Genomic DNA, 20,990 nt, shown 5'->3' with positions numbered 1-20,990 from the left:
GGGATTTGCTGCTCCAGATGGATGCATACAAGACTATAGGGCCTGATGGGATTCATCCCAGAGTACTGAGAGAACTGGCTGAAGTCATCATGTGTGCTGGTTTTACTGAGGTGGATAGCTGAGCTTCACTACAACCGCTCTCTCACTCCCCCTCCTCAAAGGGAAAAGGGGAGAAAATGCAATGAAAAGGGTACAAGGAATGAAATAGGGACCAGGAGATCACACAATAATTATCATCACGGGCAAACTGACTAATCATAGGGAGATTAAAGGAATTTACTAGCTATTACTAACAAGCCAGAAAAGTGAGAAACAAAGAAAACAAATCAGAGATATCTTCCCCTCATCCACGCCCACCCTCTTCCACCTCCTCTCCCCAAGCGGCGCAGGGGAAAGGGACAATGGGGTTTGCAGTCAGTCTAGAGCACTTCGTCTCTGCTGCTCCTTCACGGTCACTCTCTTCCCCTGCTCCAACGTGGGGTCATAGAATCATAGAATATCCCGAGTTGGAAGGAACCCACAAGGATCAGTGAGTCCAGCTGCTGACACCACACAGGTCTACCCCAAAATTCAGACCATATGAATAAGAGCACAGTCCAAATGCTTCTTGGGGGACGTGGTCAAGGGTGACAAGGATTCTGCTCACTCTTCTTCTCCCCCCCGCAGGTTACACTCCCCTCCCTGGAGACAACTACCCCGCAGGTAACAGTGTCCCCATCCCCGTCCACATTGGCGAGAGCCAAATCACCCCATCTCTCTCCCTGTGTGTGTCCCCCTTCCCCAGGCAGCATCTGAGGACCCCCAGACAGACACCTCCTGGCACCTGTGGTTCCCGGATGGCCCCATCTCAGACCCGATGCCGCGGTGCTGAGAATAAAGATGCTCCACAAGCCCTGCTGGCGTCTCTGCAGCATTCTGGGAACAGGGCAGAGGCTCATGGGGCTCCTACGGTGTCCCACCAAGTGGAGAGGGTAGGTGGGGGACATGGCATGGGACCCCGAAGGGCCAAGCGTGCCCTGGGGTGCCTCAGGCACGGCACTGCTGGCCGGCCGAGGGAAGGGATCGTCTCGCTCTGCTCAGCCTGCTGCGGCCTCACCTCGAGCACTGCGTGCAGCTGTCGGCACAAGAGCAGATGAAGGGCGTGAAACTGTGTGAGAGCCTCCAAGGGAGGGCCACAAGGATGGAGAAGGCTCTGCAGGGCAAGGGGTGTGAGGAGCGGCTGAAGGCGCTTGGCTTGTTGAGCCCAGAGCAGAGGAGACGCAAGGGAGGCCTCGCGGTGGCCCACAGCTTCCTGATGAGGGGAGCGGAGGGGCAGGTGCTGGTCTCTGCTCTCTGGGGCCAGCCACAGGGCCCGAGGGAACGGCATGGAGCTGCCACAGGGGAGGCTCAGGCACCGAGGAGACGGTCTGCTGCAAGACGCCTTCCCAGGCAGCAAAGCCTGAGGACAGAAAGCACCCAGGAAATGCCACTGCCAGACACCACCTGCCTGTGCAAAAGTTTATTTGCCACAGTGCTGCTGCTACTGTGCCTTGATGTGCTCCAGAGGAGGGAACAAAGAGCCCCCACAGGCTGCTCATGCTCAGCACCAGGCACAGAGCAAAGATCAACCCCAAACTAGGAGGCAAAGGTGGCCTGCAATGGCCGGCAGCACATGGTGACCACATCCCTTGCACTGGGGTCTGCAAGCAGTGCAAGCAGAGGGGAGAGGAGCGTGGAGAGCTGCTGCAGCCCCTGTGCTGCCCGCGGGGACTCAGAGGCAGGGTGAGACCCATGGGTGCCAGCAGGGGTTGTGTCCCAGCACAGGAGCCCTCTACAGGGCAGAGCCCGGGGGCTGCAAGGGGCCTGGCTCCTGCTTGCAGCATCCCAGCCCTCCTCCAGCAGCAGGGAGGAACACAGGGCAGCCCCTGGCCCCACTGCCCCTCATTCCTGTGCTGCTCCTGCAGGACCAAGGAGAGGTGATGCAGGAGTGGGTGGAGAAGGGCAGGAGCCCCCCAGGGCTGGGGACAGGGTCTACAAGGTGCTGTCCCTCAGGCACAGCTGAATTCCCTGTGACCACAGCAGGAACCAGGGGCGGATGCTCTCCGCATTGAAGGAGGCTGCTGTGAAAGTGAAGATCTCCACCCCGTTGTCAGAGTTGATAAAAGACGCCTGCTGCTGGGTACAGTCCAGACAGACCCAGATCCTTGTGGGGACAGGGGACAGGGACAAGGGGGTGGGAGGAGATGTGAGAGACACGAGCTCTCCATTACTGTACTGCACAGCCCAGATCCCTTCTTCAGGGCTCGTGTCGATCCACCCCTTCCTCTTCACAGATGCCCTGGTCACCCCCACAGCCCACCACAAATACTTTAGCCACTCCCCCTCCACCTCCACCACCCAGCAGTGCCTCCCCTCTCTGAACTCCTCACAGCCCAGCACGCAGCACCAACAGTCAAATCTCTCCGGTGTGTCAGGAACCTGCTGCCATTTACTTTCCCATCTCACACTGCTGTTGTCCTGAGACAGGACAAGCTGGAGATGAGCAGTGTCCGCATCCAGGGTCACCTTCACTGCAGGGACAGAAGGAGCCAGGCCATCAGGGGCAGAGCTCAGCCCTGGACAGGCTTTCCCCAGCTCGGGGCCAGGAGCTGCCCCACGGGGCAGGAGATGGGGCACCTCTTGGCTCCTGAACATGCCCCAGCAAGGGCAGGAGAAGCACTGCAGAGGGCAACCCAGTGTACACCTACCTCTCTTATGAGGCAGCAGAAACCTTCTCCATGCTGGAAGGAGAGGGGAGAGCTGGTCACAGCCCATGGCCGGTGCCCAGTGCGTGTGGGCAGGGTGAGGGCCCAGCCCTGGGCTGCTCTGTCCCAGCTGCCCACCCTCCCCTGCACATCGCCTTGGAGTCATCATACAACCCAAGAATGGGGACCCTCACCCAGTTCTGCAGCTTGTTTTTCTGAAAAGGAAAGCAAAAGTAATGCATGATCACAGGGGAGAGTTGCTCAGCCCATGGTAGACCCTGAACACATCCCATGACTGGGAAAATACTACCTTGCTCCGAGGTGGGACCAGACCAATAGTCATTGCGGCCCAGCTTTGTACAATGCTCTTGTAAGTGGAACTGTAAGGACGGACACTTGTGCAGCCTTTATCTCTGTGCCACCAAAGCCATTAAGGAAGTGAAGAACGGATTGTTGGAGGACGTCCCTGTCCCGGAAGCATCCGTGCAGAGCGTGGCTTCCACACATCTCGCTCCCCATCCCCACCTTGATCCCCGTTCCTTTCAGCCATCCCGGCCGTGTCCCGTGCCCAGGGCAGCCCCAGCCCCAGCACTCCCCACTCCCCCGTCAGGCTCCAGCTGCTCCTCCAGCACCCCCGAGCCACCAGCACACAAGCCCCCACAGCCCACCCACCCCAGTCCCTCCCGCAGGGACACCACTTCCCCAGGGGCTGGGGGCAGGGACTGCAAGGACTCACCCAGCTCTTGGCTCTGTGCCGCTGAAAAGCAAAGGCAGAGGAACAGGAGGTCAGCAGAGCAGCTTGGTTGCTCGGTGGGAACATCTGCAGGGGCTCTGGGCCTTCCCACCAGCCCCACGCTGCAGCCATGCTCCCTGGCCTCCCACCCAAGGCCCCTTGCCTTCTCCCCTGCCTTCGTTGCCCAAGGCAGAGGCCCAAGAGGATCCTAAGGCCTTTGGGATCCCCAGGAGAACATTCCCTTCCTCCTCCTATGCACCTCCCTGGGCCAGGGCTCAGCCCCGCTCCAGACCCACACGGGTCCCTGCAGAACACCTCCCTCCGCTCCATCCCTGCGCTGCCAGCTTACCTTTCTTTCGAAAGAGATAAACACCGAGGCCAATGGGCACAGCCAAAAGCACGAGGGGTAGAGCCAGAGCCACCATTCACGGCTGGGCGTTGTGGAAGAAGGGAGCTGAGAAAAGGCACCAGGAAAAGGGCTTCATTTATGTGCCCCTGGATGGAAAATCAAGACCCAGACTTCTCCCAGCTCAGGACAAGTGCAGGGGCCAGGAACACCTCCCCCTGGCTGTACTATTTGTACCTGCGATGTGCAGGGAGAATTCCCGCTCCTGCTGGATGTGATTGCTCCTGACCACACAGGACAAGGGCCCCTCCACGCTCCCAGTCACGATGACGGCGCCTTCAATTTCAAAGAGCCCCTCCTGGTCCTGGGAATGTGTCTGGGAGACCGAGGGCAGGTGCTGCCCACGAGCATCCCTCCACAGCAGCTGCGGCAGCGGGTACCAGCCGGCCGATCGACACAGCACCCGGACGCCTCCGGCCTCATAGCCCCCCAGGGAGAGGTGGGGGTCAGCGCCTGTGGCTGGGGGAAGAGCCCGGAGCTGGGGCTTGACTTGGGGAGGGATTCAGTTCCAAGGCAAAGACCCCATCTGCTCCCATGCCAGAGAAAGCCCATCACAGCCACAGTCCCAGGGGCTCAAATACCAGGTGCTCCATGCACCCACCCTCACCTATAAACCAGCCCGGCTGGTTCCGGACCCAGACAGAAGGGTTACACAATGCCAATGGCTCCAAATTGCCCAGGAAACCCAGGTGCCCAGCTACAGCACCTCCAGGCAGCGTCTCGGCACCCAGCTGTTCTGGTTCAAGAAGCCCCGGGACTTCCATACAACGTGTCAGATCTCCCCCACCACACAAAGGAAGAGAAAAGCAGACGTCCGGCTGCTCAGAGGACTCTGCGATTCTCCCTGTGTGGTGTTTGGTCCCATTGCTGACACAGCTGAAGGAGCTGCTCAGCAGCCTGTGCCCAGTGCCCTCACAATATTATGATTACTGTTTTCAAGGACACCAGGGAAAACTGACAAAAATATTCGTGGAGCTCTCTCCCCAGATATTACCTCCACATCCATGGGCATGCTCCATGCTGTAAAAGAGCTGAAATATTAAAAGGACACATAAACTCTGCCCTGGAAGCATCACCCCAGCCACTAACCTGACACCTCCAGCTCCACAATGGCTTCATCATAATCATCAGCACCTTCCACAGTGCAGACGTACTGGCCATCATCAGAGGGTCTCAGCCTGGTGAGTCGCAAGTCCAGGCTTCCAGCAGAGAGACCATCTCTGGCCAACTCTGTCCTCCCGACATATGCCCCCATCTGCTCCCCGTACAGGTCCTCTCCATTGCGGTAGTGGTGCACTGTCTCAGATAAGCTGTGCCGGATCCACCTGACCTCCAAGGTGCGAGCATCCCGTTGAGGGGACAAGTGGCAGGGCAGCACGACATCCTGCCCCACAATGGCAGTGAGAGGGTGGTCTGGTCCCACCACTCTGAGCTGGGCTGGGCAATGGAGAAGGGCACAGAGAGGAGGTGAGATTTTGTCATTGTAAATTTAGGGGGAGTGAGTGACAAAGGGCGAACTGTGTGTGAGTTGGTGCGTGCTGCATCCCCCGTGTCCCATTGGAAACCACCGGGGAAACAGGAGAGGGAGAGGGAGGACGTGCAGGAGAAGGAGGTGTGCTGGGAGTGGGAGCCCTCTCTGCAGCATTCAGGCAGGCGAAGAAGAGCCAGAAAGGGCAGACAAGGCAGCGCCCATACTGCGTGAAACAACCAAAGGGAGAGTGAAACCCAGCTGGGGCTGAGCTGGGGGCTCAGGTCCCCCCTGCCCGACAGCAGCACATCTGCCAGGCCCAGATGGAGAGCCCCCAGCAGCCCCACAGGATCTTACCTGAGCCCAGCTGGAGGAGGATCAGAGTGACGAGGGAAGACAAGAGGCTCCTAGCATGGCCGGTGAAGCTGGGGTGGCCGCAGTCCCAGGGGAGCACCATCTGAGAGAGAGGTCCCCCAGGGGGCAGGCAGCCCCCCAGGGGTTCTTCTGCAAGGGAACCCCACCGAGAGAGAGGTCCCTCACAACACCCAGCAGAGCTGCAGAAAGCACAAGGCTTCGCCCAACTTCCCCAACCTTTGCCCACTTCCTGGCTGCAATAACCCTCTGGGAAGAGCTCTGCCCCTGGGGCAATGTCTGGGGAGGTCTGCAGAGTTGGCACCACCACCCCATCATAGCTGGGTGCCCAGTCCACCACTTTCAGCAAGCACGATGGTCTTGTCCCCAGCAGGAGCCTCTCCAGACCTCCAGGGAAAGCCAGTGTCTGAGCTCATTCATCTCCACCCATCTAAGGAGGTATGAAACAGTGAGCAATGGGACAATGTAGAGAGATGGCAGTGAAGAGCTGAGCGGGATCGCAGGCTGCAGGGAATGAGGCACAGCTGGGAGTAGAGCCTGGAGCTGCCACCCTTTACCCAGGGTGCTGAAGGCAATGTGCCAGCGCCGCTCCCGGCTCCAGTAAAGCAGCTGTGGCAGAAGGTTGTCTCAGATGGCCAGGGACCTTCTTCTAGAGCTTAGGTGGATGAGGAAAGTTTCTGTTTGCTGGAAGTGAGGTCAGGCGAAATGGAAGGACTACAGAGATGCTGTTTGCTTTTGTAGGGAGAAAATGCATATGGCCAAAGCACAATTTGAGTTGAGGCTGGACAGTACTGTGAGGGGCAATAAAATGGATTTTTTTTTAAAACTCTCTTAACAGCAGAAGTAGGATGAGAGAAAACATTGGTCTGCTACTTGGTGGGGATGGTCAAACAGGGTCATCAATTTCACTGAAATGTTTAATGCTTTCTTTGCCTTTGTCTTCAACACTGATGCTGGGCTGTGGGACCCCAGGTGCCCTGAGCTGGAGGACAGTGACTGCAGGAACGATAAACTCCCAACAAACCCCGAATTTGTGGGATTTGCTGCTCCAGATGGATGCATACAAGAGTATAGCACCTGATGGGATTCATCCCAGAGTTCTAAGAGAACTGGCTGAAGTCATACGTCTTCCCCTCTAGGCCCTTCACCATCTTTGTGGCCCTCCGCTGGACACTCTCCAATAGTTTCACGTCCTTTTTGTACTGTGGTGCCCAGAACTGCACACATTAATCAAGGTGAGGCCGCACCAGCACAGAGTAGAGCAGGACAATCACTTCCCTCGACCGACTATCACAGAATCACAGAATCACAGAATCGTCTAGGTTGGAAGAGACCTCGAAGATCATCTAGCCCAACCTCTGACCTAACACTAACAAGACCTCCACTAAACCATATCACTAAGGGCTACATCTAAACGTCTTTTAAGGACCTCCAGGGATGGTGAGTCAACCACCTCCCTGGGCAGCCCATTCCAGTGCCTAACAACCCTTTCAGTAAAGAAATTCTTCCTAATATCCAACCTAAAACTCCCCTGGCGCAACTTTAGCCCATTCCCCCTCGTCCTGTCACCAGGCACGTGGGAGAATAGACCAACACCCACCTCTCTACAGCCTCCTTTAAGGTACCTATAGAGAGCGATGAGGTCTCCCCTGAGCCTCCTCTTCTCGAGGCTGAACAACCCCAGCTCCCTCAGCCGCTCCTCGTAAGACTTGTTCTCCAGACCCCTCACCAGCTTGGTCGCCCTTCTCTGGACTCTCTTGAGCACCTCCATGTCCTTCTTGTAGTGAGGGGCCCAAAACCGAACACAGTACTCGAGGTGCGGCCTCACCAGAGCCGAGTACAGGGGGACAATCACCTCCCTAGACCTGCTGGCCACACTGCTTCTTATGCAAGCCAGGATGCTGTTGGCCTTCTTGGCCACCTGGGCACACTGCTGGCTCATATTCAGCCGACTATCAACCAATACTCCCAGGTCCCTCTCGGCCAGGCAGCTTTCCAGCCACTCATCTCCCAGCCTGTAGCTCTGCTTGGGGTTGTTGCGTCCCAGGTGCAGGACCCGGCACTTGGCCTTGTTGAACTTCATACAGTTGACCTCAGCCCATCGCTCCAGCCTATCCAGATCCTCCTGCAGAGCCTTCTTGCCCTCGAGCAGATCGACACACGCACTTAGCTTGGTGTCATCTGCAAACTTACTGAGGGTGCACTCAATCCCCTCATCCAGATCATCGATAAAGATATTAAAGAGGACCGGCCCCAGCACTGAGCCCTGGGGGACTCCACTAGTAACCGGCCTCCAACTGGATTTGGCTCCATTTACCACAACTCTTTGGGCCCGGCCATCCAGCCAGTTTCTAACCCAGCGAAGCGTACGCCAGTCCAAGCCCCGAGCAGCCAGTTTCTTGAGGAGAATGTTGTGGGAAACAGTGTCAAAAGCCTTACTGAGGTCAAGGTAGACCACATCCACAGCCTTCCCCTCATCCACCAAGCGCGTCACTTGGTCATAGAAGGAGATCAGGTTCGTCAAGCAGGACCTACCTTTCATAAACCCATGCTGACTGGGCCCCTGATTGCCTGGTTGCCCTGCAAGTGCCGCGTGATGACATTCAAGATAATCCGCTCCATGAGCTTCCCTGGCACTGAGGTCAAGCTAACAGGCCTATAGTTCCCCGGGTCTACCCTCCGGCCCTTCTTGTAGATGGGCGTCACATTTGCTAGCCGCCAGTCGACTGGAACCTCCCCTGACAGCCAGGACTGCTGATAAATGATGGAAAGCGACTTGGCCAGCTCCTCCACCAGTTCGCTCAGTACCCTCGGGTGGATCCCATCCGGCCCCATCGACTTGCGTACATTCAAGTGTTGTAGCAGGTCACCAACCATTTCCTCATGGATAGCGAGGGCCACATCCTGCTCCCCATCCCCTTCCACCTGCTCAGGGTACCAGGTATCCAGACAACAACCGGTCTTGCTGCTAAAGACTGAGGCAAAGAAAGCATTGAGCACCTCAGCCTTTTCCTCATCTTTTGTAACTAAGTTTCCCCCCGCATCCAGTAAAGGATGGAGATTCTCCTCAGTCCTCCTTTTTGTGTTGATGTATTTGTAAAATCATTTTTGCTATCTTTAACGGCAGTAGCCAAACTGAGCTCCAGATGAGCTTTGGCCTTTCTAATTTTGTCCCTGCACAGCCTCGCAACATCCTTATAGTCCTCCTGAGTAGCCCGCCCTCTTTTCCAAAGATTATAAACCCTCCTTTTTCTCCTAAGCTAGAGCCACAACTCTCTGCTCAGCCAGGCCGGTCTAGTTCCGCGTCGGCTCGTCTTTGGGCACATGGGGACAGACCGCTCCTGAGCCATTAAGATTTCCTTCTTGAGGAGTGCCCAGCCTTCCTGGACTCCTTTGCCCTTCAGAACCTCCTCCCAAGGGACTCTGCCAACCAGTGTCCTGAACAGCTCAAAGTCAGTCCTCCGGAAGTCCAAGACAGCGGTTTTACTGGTCCCCTTACTGACTTCGCCAAGAATAGAGAACTGAACCATTTCGTGGTCACTCTGCCCGAGACAGCTCCCAACCACCACATCTCCCCCCAGTCCGTCACTGTCCTGGTTCCAGTTAGGACAGAGTTAATTTTTCCTCATAGTAGCTGGTAGGGTGCTATGTTTTGGATTAGGATGAGAAGAGCGCTGATAACATGCTGATGTTTTAATTGTTGCAGAGCAGTGTTTACACCAGGCCAAGGCCTTTTCGGCTTCTCGCTCTGTCCTGCCAGCGAGCAGGCTGGGGGTGCAGCAGGAGCTGGGAGGGGACAGACCCAGGACAGCTGACCCAAACTGGCCAAAGGGGTATTCCATACCATCTGACGTCATGCTAAACAATATATAGGGGTGGCTGGCCGAGGTGGGGGGGCCGGCTGCTTGGGGATAGGCTGGGCATTGGTCAGCGGGTGGTGAGCAATTGCATTGTGCATCACTTGTTTCTTACACATTATTATTATTAATACTATTATCATTATCACTATTATTATTATTGTTATTATTATATCCCTGTCTTAATAAACTGTCTTTATCTCAACTCACCGGCTTCACTTTCCCGTTTCTCTCCCCCATCCCAGAGAGGGAGGGGGGAGGGTGGGCGAACGGCTGTGTGGTGTTTAGCTGCCAGCCGGGTTAAACCACAACAGTCACTGTTTGTGAACAGAAGGTCTAGCAGGGCACCTCCCCTGGTAGGCTCTCTAACCAGCTGCGTCAGGAAGCTATCTTCCACGCTCTCCAGAAACCTCCTAGACTGCTTTCTCTGGGCTGTGTTGTGCTTCCAGGATATGTTTGGGAAGTTGAAGTCCCCCACGAGAACAAGCGCTGACGATTTCGCGGCTTCTGCCAGCTGCCTGTAGAACTCCTCATCGGTCTCCTCATCCTGGTTCGGCAGTCTATAACAGACCCCCACCAGGATGCTTGCCTTGTTGGCCTTCCCTCTGATCCTAACCCATAGGGACTCAACCTTATCATTCCCAGCCTCAAGTTCCTCAACATCTAAACACTCTCTAATATAGAGAGCCACACCACCACCCCTTCTGTGCCGCCTGTCCCTTCTGAAGAGCCTATAGCCAGACATTGCAGCACTCCAGTCATGAGAGTGGTCCCACCACGTTTCCGTGATGGCAACCAAGTCATAGCCTTCCCGCTGCACGATGGCTTCCAGCTCCTCCTGTTTGTTACCCATGCTGCGTGCATTAGTGTAGATGCACTTCAGCTGGGCCATTGCCTTCTTCCCCGGCTTTGCCATTGTTCCCCCCGGCACAGCTCCAACAGGCCTTCTTTCAGCCCCATCCCCCTTCTTTCCTAGTTTAAAGCCCTCTCAACGAGCTCTGCCAGCTCCTGGGCTAGGATCCGTTTTCCCCTTAGAGATAGGGACCCGTCTGCGGCCATCAGGCCAGGTGCCGAGTAAAGCGCCCCATGGTCAAAAAACCCAAAATTTCTGTGTTGGCACCAGCCTCTGAGCCATGTGTTAATCAAGTGGGCTTTCCTTGTCCTCTCGGTACCCCTCCCTGCTACTGCAGGGATAGATGAAAACACCACCTGCACTCCCGCTCCAGCCACTAACCGTCCCAGTCCCATTTGATAGCCTTCAGGCTTCTCTCATCAATATCATCACTGCCAGCCTGGACTATCAAAAGAGGGTAGTAGTCAGAGGGGCGAACCAGGTTGGGAAGCTTCCTGGTAATATCCCTGGCCCTGGTCCTAGGGAGGCAGCAGACTTCCCTACGGGTAGGGTCAGGTCGACAAACAGGGCCCTCTGTTCCCCTGAGAAGGGAGTCGCCTACTACGATCACCCTTCTGTCTTTCTTGGTGGAGGCAGTCTTGAGGCGTAGAGTCGGCTTCCTCGCCCTAGGCATCCTCCTGGGTAGACTTTCTACCTCGTCCTCACCCACCGCTCTCTCAAGCTCCAGGGCCTCAAATCTGTTACGTAAGGGCACCTGGGAAGATGGGGCCGGTAGGGGGGGCGTTGCCTGAAAGGTCAGGCAGGGACCTGTCTCCATCCCTCCTCAACTTCTAGGTCGCCTCCCTCTGCCCGACAGCGACGGGGCGGGGGGTCCATCCCCATTTGGGGTGTCTCACCCTGCTACCTCTCCTTCAGGCCCTGCAGGGAGTCACTCCACCAGTCTATCTCCCGCTCACACTCCCTAATAGCCCTCAACCTCTCCACCTCCTCTTTGAGTTCTGCCACCAGGCGGACCAGGTCATCCGCCTGCTCGCACCTCACGCACACGGCGCCTCTGCTTCCCTCAGATGGCAGCAACAGGCTCAGGCAGTCCCTGCACCCAGAGACCTGAACTGCCGCATTGTTGAGCAGGCGGTCAGTCTGGGTGGCCACAGACTTTCTAGAGAAAGTGCTCTGCCTGGTGAAGACCATCGCAGCCCAGCTAGTAGTCGACAGCCGTTAAAGATGTTGTTCTTATGGGCAGGGGGAAACTCTGCCCTCTCCGCCCTTCATGCTCGCCCTGCCTGCGCGAACTGCTGCGCGAACTGCTGCGCCCACCCTTCTGACGTGCCCCGCCCTGTTTGCCCGCCCTGTTCGCCGCGCTCCTGGTCGCTCGTGCTCCCTAGGGGCTGCTTTTGAACGGCCGGGGAGGGGGCACTGCTGGCTCCACCTACGCCTCGTCAGCCTCCCTCGCGGGGGCTGCCGGGTCCTGGCAGCTCCCTCGAGCGGCCTCGATGTCGGAAAAAAAGTCCTGCCTGTCCTGATCCCCCGCTCCGCTGCAGAACGCGTCTGCCCCGGATCTGATCACCTCGGCAAGTCTAAAAATGTACATATTCGCAGATGTGCTAGTTGTTGCTTCTTTGTCCTCAGGTGCCGTGACAACGTTAGGTCTCGCTACCGAATTTTCAATAAAGCCCTGAACTGGGTACCCATACAAGAAGTGAGGAAAGAAAGGAGGTGCTATTGGAACAGCTCCTAGAAAGTGATTGTGTCCAAAGGCTGGTTGTGGGAACAGATTTTTCCCTCTCAGGGACTCATCATAGGGAAGTGCTTGCACTGGATTCTCCGATTCTACACAGACCTGTCCTTGGCTTTCGGACACCTGAGCTGTCGGGATAATCAGCGGCAGTGATGGAGATCTGCTGTCAACCTGTGAAATCTGACCATTGGATGCCCTGCTTGATGCACCCCAGGATACGGTTGGCCCTCCTGGGTGCCAGGGCACACTGCTGGCTCATGTTCAGCTTGCTGTCAACCACAACCCCCAGATCCCTCTCTGTGGGGCTGCCCTCCAGGTTCTCGTCCCCCAGCCTGTACGTATAGCTAGGGTTGCCCCATCCCAGGTGCAGGACCCGGCACTTGCTCTTTTTAAACTTCATGCGGTTGGTGATTGCCCAGGTCTCCAACCTGTCCAGATCTCTCTGCAAGGCCTTTCCACCCTCAACAGAGTCAACAACTCCTTCCATGGGATGCTGTCCTTCCTGTACTGATCCTACGTGGGCTTCCCCAGACAGCAGCTCTTCAACATCTACTCCAGTATGGGTCTGTAATATGGGGTACATCCGTCAGGAGCAAACTGTTCCAACCTGGGTCCCCCACGGGTGGCAGCTCCCCCCAGACCTCAATCTCCTGCATGGGCTCCTCTCCATGGGCTGCGGCTCTGGCCCAGGGCCTGCTCCAGCGGGGGCTCCTCCATGGGCTGCAGCATGGAGATCTGCTCCGTGTGGGACCCATGGGCTGCAGGGGGACAACCTGCTCCACCAGGGGCCTCACCACAGGCCGTGGGGGAACTTCTGCTGTGTGCATGGAGCACCTCCTGCCCTCCTGCTGCACTGACCTTGGGGTCTGCAGGGCTGGTTCTCACTCCTCGCTCTTCCAGCTGCTGTTTTGCAGCAGTTTTTATCACATTTCTTAAATATGCTCTCACAGAGGCACAAATAACATCGCTTAGTGGCTCGGTTCTGGGCAGCAGTGTGTCCTTTTGGAGCCCTCCTCCAGAAGCAGGGAGGAACACGGGGCAGCCCCTGGCCCCACTGCACCTCATTCCTGTGCTGCTCCTGCAGGACCAAGGAGAGGTGATGCAGGAGTGTCTGGAGAAGGGCAGGAGCCCGTCAGAGCTGGGGACAGGGTCTACAAGGTGCTGTCCCTCAGGCACAGCTGAATTCCCTGTGTCTCCAGACGGAACCAGGGGTGGATGCTCTCCCCATTGAAAGCGGCTGCTGTGAAAGTGAAGATCTCCACCCCGTTGTCAGCGTTCATAAAAGACACCTGCTGCTGGGTACAGTTGAGACAGACCCAGATCCTCGTGGGGACAGGGGACAGGGACAAGGGGGTGGGAGGAGATGTGAGAGCCATGACTTGCCCCTCATTGTACTGCACAGCCCAGATCCCTTCTTCAGGGCTCCTGTCGATCCACTTCTTCCTCTTCACAGATGCCCTGGCCACCCCCACAGCCCACCACAAATAGAGGGGCAGAGCTCAGCCCTGGGCAGGCTTTCCCCAGCTCAGGGCCAGGAGCTGCCCCACGGGGCAGGAGACGGGGCACCTCTTGGCTCCTGAACATGCCCCAGCAAGGGAAGGGGAAGCACCACAGAGGGCAACCCAGTGCGCACCTACCTCTATTATGAGGCAGCAGACCCCTTCTCCATGCTGGAAGGAGAGGGGAGAGCTGGTCACAGCCCACGGCCGGTGCCCAGTGGGTATGGGTAGGGTGAGGGCCCAGCCCTGGGCTGCTCTGTCCCAGTTGCCCACCCTCCCCTGCACATCACAGTATCACAGTATCACAGATTTCTAGGTTGGAAGAGACCTCAAGATCATCGAGTCCAACCTCCGACCTAACACTAAGTACTCCACTAAACCATATCGCTAAGCTCTACATCTAAACGTCTTTTAAAGACCTCCAGGGATGGTGACTCCACCACCTCCCTGGGCAGCCCGTTCCAATGCTTAATAACCCTTTCGGTAAAGAAGTACTTCCTAACATCCAACCTAAAACTCCCCTGTCGCAACTTTCGCCCATTCCCCCTCGTCCTGTCACCAGGCACGTAGGAGAACAGGCCAACCCCCACCTCTTTACAGCCTCCTTTAAGGTAACTGTAGAGAGCGATAAGGTCGCCCCTGAGCCTCCTCTTCTCCAGGCTGAACAACCCCAGCTCCCTCAGCCGCTCCTCGTAAGACTTGTTCTCCAGACCCCTCACCAGCTTGGTCGCCCTTCTCTGGACTTGCTCGAGCACGTCCATGTCCTTCCTGTAGCGAGGGGCCCAAAACTGAACACAGTACTTGAGGTGCGGCCTCACCAGAGCCGAGTACAGGGGCACAATCACTTCCCTAGACCTGCTGGCCACACTGCTTCTTATGCAGGCCAGGATACTGTTGGCCTTCTTGGCCACCTGGGCACACTGCTGGCTCATATTCAGCCGACTATCAACCAATACTCCCAGGTCCCTCTCGGCCAGGCAGCTTTCCAACCACTCATCTCCCAGCCTGTAGCTCTGCTTGGGGTTGTTGCGCCCCAGGTGCAGGACCCGGCACTTGGCCTTGTTGAACTTCATACAGTTGACCTCAGCCCATCGCTCCAGCCTATCCAGATCCTCCTGCAGAGCCTTCTTGCCCTCGAGCAGATCGACACACGCACTTAGCTTGGTGTCATCTGCAAACTTACTGAGGGTGCACTCAATCCCCTCATCCAGATCATCGATAAAGATATTAAAGAGGACCGGCCCCAGCACTGAGCCCTGGGGGACTCCACTAGTAACCGGCCTCCAACTGGATTTGGCTCCATTTACCACAACCCTTTGGGCCCGGCCATCCAGCCAGTTTCTAACCCAGCGAAGCGTACGCCAGTCCAAGCCCCGAGCAGCCAGTTTCTTGAGGAGAATGTTGTGGGAAACAGTGTCAAAAGCCTTACTGAGGTCAAGGTAAACCACATCCACAGCCTTTCCCTCATCCACCAAGCGCGTCACTTGGTCATAGAAGGAGATCAGGTTCGTCAAGCAGGACCTACCTTTCATAAACCCATGCTGACTGGGCCTGATCGCCTGCTTGCCCTGCAAGTGCCGCGTGATGACCCTCAAGATAATCTGCTCCATGAGCTTTCCTGGCACTGAGGTCAAACTGACAGGCCTATAGTTCCCCGGGTCTGCCCTGCGGCCCTTCTTATAGATGGGCGTCACATTGGCTAGCCGCCAGTCAACTGGGACCTCCCCCGATAGCCAGGACTGCCGATAAATGATGGAAAGCGGCTCGGCCAGCTCCTCCACCAGTTCTTTCAGTACCCTCGGGTGCGTCCCATCCGGCTCCATCGACTTGCGCACATCCAAGCTCCGTAGCAGGTCGCCAACCATTTCCTCATGGAAATGAGGAAATCATCGCCTAGGTGTTGTCCTGAGGCCCAAGCATGGGGACCCTCACCCAGTTCTGCAGCTTGTTTTTCTGAAAAGGAAAGCAAAAGTAATGCATGATCAGAGGGGAGAGTTGCTCAGCCCATGGTAGACCCTGAACACATCCCATGACTGGGAAAATACTACCTTGCTCCGAGGTGGGACCAGACAAATAGTCATCGTGGCCCAGCTTTGTACAATGCTCTTGTAAGTGGAACTGTAAGGATGGACACTTGTGCAGCCTTTATCTCTGTGCCACCAAAGCCATTAAGGAAGTGAAGAACGGATTGTTGGAGGACGTCCCTGTCCCGGAAGCATCCGTGGAGAGCGTGGCTTCCCCACAACTCGCTCCCCATCCCCACCTTGATCCCCGTTCCTTTCAGCCATCCCGGCCGTGTCCCGTGCCCAGGGCAGCCCCAGCCCCAGCACTCCCCACTCCCCCATCAGGCTCCAGCTGCTCCTCCAGCACCCCCGAGCCACCAGCACACAAGCCCCCACAGCCCACCCACCCCATTCCCTCCCGCAGGGACACCACTTCCCCAGGGGCTGGGGGCAGGGAGTGCAAGGACTCACCCAGCTCTCGGCTCTGTGCCACTGAAAAGCAAAGGCGGAGGAACAGGAGGTCAGCAGAAAAAAAAAGAGGATGTCAGCCCCGGGACTTCCAGACAACGTCTCAGGTCTCCCCCAGCACACAAAGCAACTTGGGGAGGGATTCAGTTCCAAGGCAAACACCCCATCTGCTCCCATGCCAGACACAGCCCAGCCCAGCCATGGCCCCAGGGGCTCAGGGTCCGGGTGCTCCATGCACCAACCCTCACCCCAAACCACCCTGCCTGATGCCAGAACCAGAGGGCAGGGCTGCACAATGCCACTGGCCCCAAATTGCCAAGAAAACCCAGGTGCTTAGCTTCAGCACCTCCAGGCAGCATCTCAGCAGTGAGTCATGCTGGTTCAGGAAACTCCGAGACTTCCAGACAACGTCTCAGGTCTCCCCCAGCACACAAAGCAAAAGTAAAGCATATGTCTGGCAGCTCAGAGGACTCTGTGATTCTCCCTGTGTGGTGTTTGGTCCCATTGCTGACACAGCTGAAGGTGCTGCTCAGCAGCCTGTGCCCACTGCCCTCACAATATTATGATTATTGTCTTCAAGGACACCAGGGAAAACTGACAAAAATATCCATGGAGCTCTCTCCTCAGATATTACTTCCACATCCATGGGCATGCTCCATGCTGTGAAGGAGCTGAAACATTAAAAGGAGACGTAAACTCTCCCCTGGAAGCATCACCCTGGCCACTAACCTGACACCTCCAGCTCCACAATGGCTTCGTTATAAGCATCTTCCACAGTGCAGACGTACTGGCCATCATCAGAGGGTCTCAGCCCCGTGATTCTCAAGTCCAGGCTTCCAGCAGAGAGACCATCTCTGGCCAACTCTGTCCTCCCGACATATGCCCCCATCTGCTCCCCGTACAGGTCCTCTCCATTGCGGTAGTGGTGCACTGTCTCAGTGATGTGGTCCCGGATCCACCTGACCTCCAAGGTGCGAGCATCCCGTTGAGGGGACAAGTGGCAGGGCAGCACGACATCCTGCCCCACGGTGGCAGTGAGAGGCTGGCCTGGTCCCACCACTCTGAGCTGGGCTGGGCAATGGAGAAGGGCACAGAGAGGCAGTGAGATTTTGCCATCGTAAATTTATGGGCAGTGAGTGACAAAGGGCGAACTGTGCGTGAGTTGGTGCGTGCTGTGTCCCCCGTGTACAATGGGAAACCACTGGGGAAACTGGAGAGGGAGAGGGAGGACGTGCAGGAGAAGGAGGTGTGCTGGGAGTGGGAGCCCTCTCTGCAGCATTTGGGCAGGTGAAGAAGAGCCAGAAAGGGCAGCCGAGGCAGCACCCATGTTGCATGAAAAAAACAAAGGGAAAGCAAAACCTATCTGGGACTGAGCTGTGGGCTCGGGTCCCCCCTACCCCACAGCTGCTCTCCTGCCCTATGGCAGCACATCTGCCAGGCCCCGGGGGGAGAGCCTCCAGCAGCCCTGCAGGATCTTACCTGAGCCCAGCTGGAGGAGGAGCAGAGTGACGAGGGAAGTCAGGAGGCCCCTGGCATGGCCAGTGAGGCTGGGGCGGCCGCAGCCCCAGCAGAGCCCCATCTGAGACAGAGGCCCCCCAGGGGGCAGGCAGCCCCCCAGGGGTTCTTCTCCAAGGGAGCCCACCAATATAGATGTCCCTCACGGCACCCAGCAGAGCTGCAGAAAGCACAAGGCTACGCCCAACTTCCCCAACCTTTACCCACTTCCTGGCTGCAATAACCCTCTGGGAGCAGCTCTGCCCCTGGGGCAATGTCTGTTGATCCCTGCAGGGCTGGCACCGCCATCCCATCGCAGCTGGGTGCCCAGTCCAGGGCCTTCAGCAAGCATGAGGGGCTTGTCCCTGGCAGGGTCCTCTCCAGACCTCCAGGGAAAGCCAGTGTCTGAGCTCGTTCATCTCCACCCATCTAAGGAGGAATCAAACAGTGAGCAATGGGACAATGTAGAGAGATGGTAGTGAAGAGCTGAGCAGGATCGCAGGCTGCAGGGAATGGGGCAGAGCTGGGTGCCAAGCCTGGAGCTGCCACCCTTTGACCAGGGTGCTGAAGGCAATGTGCCAGCCTTGGTCACTGCTCCAGTAAAGCAGCTGTGGTAGAAGGTTGTCTCAGATGGGCAGGGACCTTCTTCTAGAGCTTAGGTGGATGAGGAAAGATTTTCTGTTTGCTGGAAGTGAGGTCAGGCCATGTGGAAGGACTACAGAGGTACTGTTTGCTTTTGTAGGGAGAAAATTCGTATGGCCAAAGCTCAATTTGAGTTGAAGCTGAACAGTACTGTGAGGGGCAATAAAATGGATTATTTTTTAAACTGTTTTAACAGAAAATGTAGGATGAGAGAAAACATTGGTCTGTTACTTGATGGGGATGGTCAAACAGGGTCATCAGCTTCACTGAGATGTTTAATGCTTTCTTTGCCTTCAACACTGATGGTGGGCTGTGGGACCCCAGGTGCCCTGAACTGGAGGACAGTGACTGCAGGAACGATAAACTCCAAACAAACCCTGAATTTGTGTGGGATTTGCTGCTCCAGATGGATGCATACAAGACTATAGCACCTGATGGGATTCATCCCAGAGTTCTAAGAGAACTGGCTGAAGTCATACGTCTTCCCCTCTAGGCCCTTCACCATCTTTGTGGCCCTCCGCTGGACACTCTCCAATAGTTTCACGTCCTTTTTGTACTGTGGTGCCCAGAACTGCACACAGTGCTCGAGGTGAGGCCACACCAGCGCAGAGTAGAGTGGGACAATCCCTTCCCTCGACTGACTATCAATGCCGTGCCTGATGCACCCCAGGATACGGTTGGCCCTCCTGGCTGCCAGGGCACACTGCTGGCTCATGTTCAGCTTGCTGTCAACCACAACCCCCAGATCCCTCTCTGCAGGGCTGCTCTCCAGCATCTCGTCCCCCAGTCTGTACGTATAGCCAGGGTTGCCCCACCCCAGGTGCAGGACCCAGCAGTTGCTCTTGTTAAATTTCATTTGGTTGGTGATGGGCTGGTTCTCACTCCTCGCTCTCCCAGCTGCTGTTGTGCAGCAGTTTTTTCCACATTTCTTAAATATGCTCTCACAGAGGCACAAATAACATTGCTTAGTGGCTCATCTCTGGGCAGCAGTGTGTCCTTTTGGAGCGAGCTGGCCCTTATCTAATATGGGGCAGTTTCTGGATTCTTCTCACAGTAGCAAACCCCTGCTACCAAAATCTTGCCACGTAAACCTACTACATCATGAAATCTCTATAATTTAATTTTAAATATCCTGAGGAATCCGGAGAGGTCCCAGTGACTGGAAGCTGCCAAAAGTTGCCCCAGTTTCCAAGAAGGGCAGCAAAGAAGACCCTGGGAATTACAGGTCTGTCAGTCTCATGGCAGTGCCGGTAAAGTTACAGAGATTGCTCTGGGAGTGAGTGAAAAACACCTGAGGGACAATGCGGCCACTGGTCACAGGACACATGGGTTCCTGAGGGGAAGCTCGTGTTCAACAAACCTAATTTCCTTTTTTTCATAAGGTCAGTCTCCCATTTGACTGAGGGAGCCAGTTGAGGTGATGTTTTGGGATTTCAGTAAAGATTATGACATGGTTTCTGAGAGTAGCTATCTGGACCAAATGTCCATCACAGAGCCAGACAAATGCACAATACGATGGCTGAACAATTGGCTGAGGGGTCAGGTTACGAGGGTTCTGGTAGAAGGGGCGACATCAGGCTGGCGGCCAGTCACGAGTGGGGCTCTGCAGGGCTCCATTTTGGGGTCAGGTCTCTTCAGTGGTCCCATAAATGACCTGGATGCGGGACTTCAGAGAAACCTGAGTGAGTTTGTGTCTTACACAGAATGGGGAGGAGCTGCTGACTCCCTTGAGGCTGGAGAGGCCTTGCAGGGAGATCTGGCCAAAGGGGAGAGCTGGGCAGCCACCGCCTGCAGGAAGTTTAACAAGAGCAAGTGCCGGGCCCTGTCCCTGGGCAGGGGCAGCCCCGGCTGTACGTACAGCGTGGGGGGCGAGAGGCTGGAGAGCAGCCCCCAGAACGGGAGCTGGGGGTTGTGGCAGACGGCAAGTTGGGTGTGAGCCAGCAGCGGGCCCTGGCAGCCCAAAGGGCCAAGCGTGCCCTGGGGTGCCTCAGGCACGGCACTGCTGGCCGGACGAAGGAGGGGATCGTCCTGCTCTGCTCAGCCTGCTGCGGCCTCGCCTCGAGCACTGCGTGCAGCTGTGGGCACCACAGCAGACGAAGGGTGAGAAACTGTTCGAGAGCCTCCAAGGGAGGGCTACGAGGACGGCGAAGGCTCTGCAAGGCAAGGGGTGTGAGGAGCGGCTGAAGGCGCTTGGCTTGTTGAGCCTAGAGCAGAGGAGATGCAGGGGAGACCTCGCGGTGGCCCACAGCTTCCTGATGAGGGGAGCGGAGGGGCAGGCGCCGGTCTCTGCTCTCTGGGGCCAGCAACAGGGCCCGAGGGAACAGCATGGAGCTGCCACAGGGGAGGCTCAGGCACCAAGGAGACGGTCTGCTGCAAGACGCCTTCCCAGGCACCAAAGCCTGAGGAGAGAAAACACCCAGGAAATGCCACTGCCAGACTCCATCTTCCTGTACAAAACTTTATTTGCCACAGGCCTGCTGCTACTGTGCCTTGATGTGCTCCAGAGGAGGGAACAAAGAGCCCCCACAGGCTGCTCATGCTCAGCACCAGGCACAGAGCAAAGATCAACCCCAAACTAGGAGACAAAGGTGGCCTGCAATGGCCGGCAGCACACGGTGACCACATCCCTTGCAATGGGGTTCTGCAAGCAGTGCAAGCAGAGGGGAGAGGAGCGTGGAGAGCTGCTGCAGCCCCTGTGCTGCCCGCGGGGACTCAGAGGCAGGGTGAGACCTGC

The 20,990-nt window shown here is 56.7% G+C and overlaps 2 protein-coding genes across 2 annotated transcripts in view; one reads left to right on the top strand and one right to left on the bottom strand.

The window, feature by feature from the left end:
- The window catches only part of LOC308184288 (HLA class II histocompatibility antigen, DM beta chain-like), a 67,320-nt gene extending 66,432 nt beyond the window's left edge, over positions 1–888 (top strand). Inside the window, exon 5 of the mRNA XM_080571314.1 lies at positions 785–888. Coding sequence (XP_080427440.1) covers positions 785–795 — 11 coding nt within the window. The 3' untranslated portion in view covers positions 796–888. The remainder of the gene's footprint in view (positions 1–784) is intronic.
- Positions 1–20,990, bottom strand: part of LOC308184294 (butyrophilin subfamily 2 member A2-like) — a 92,312-nt gene that overhangs the window by 44,951 nt on the left and 26,371 nt on the right. The gene's annotated exons all lie outside the window — the stretch shown is intronic.

Source organism: Anser brachyrhynchus, assembly GCF_964034855.1.
Source record: "Anser brachyrhynchus genome assembly, chromosome: 30".
Classification (NCBI taxonomy): Eukaryota; Metazoa; Chordata; class Aves; order Anseriformes; family Anatidae; genus Anser; species Anser brachyrhynchus.
The sequence above is the reverse complement of the archived record's forward strand: the minus strand, read 5'-3'. Positions and strand labels throughout refer to the sequence as shown.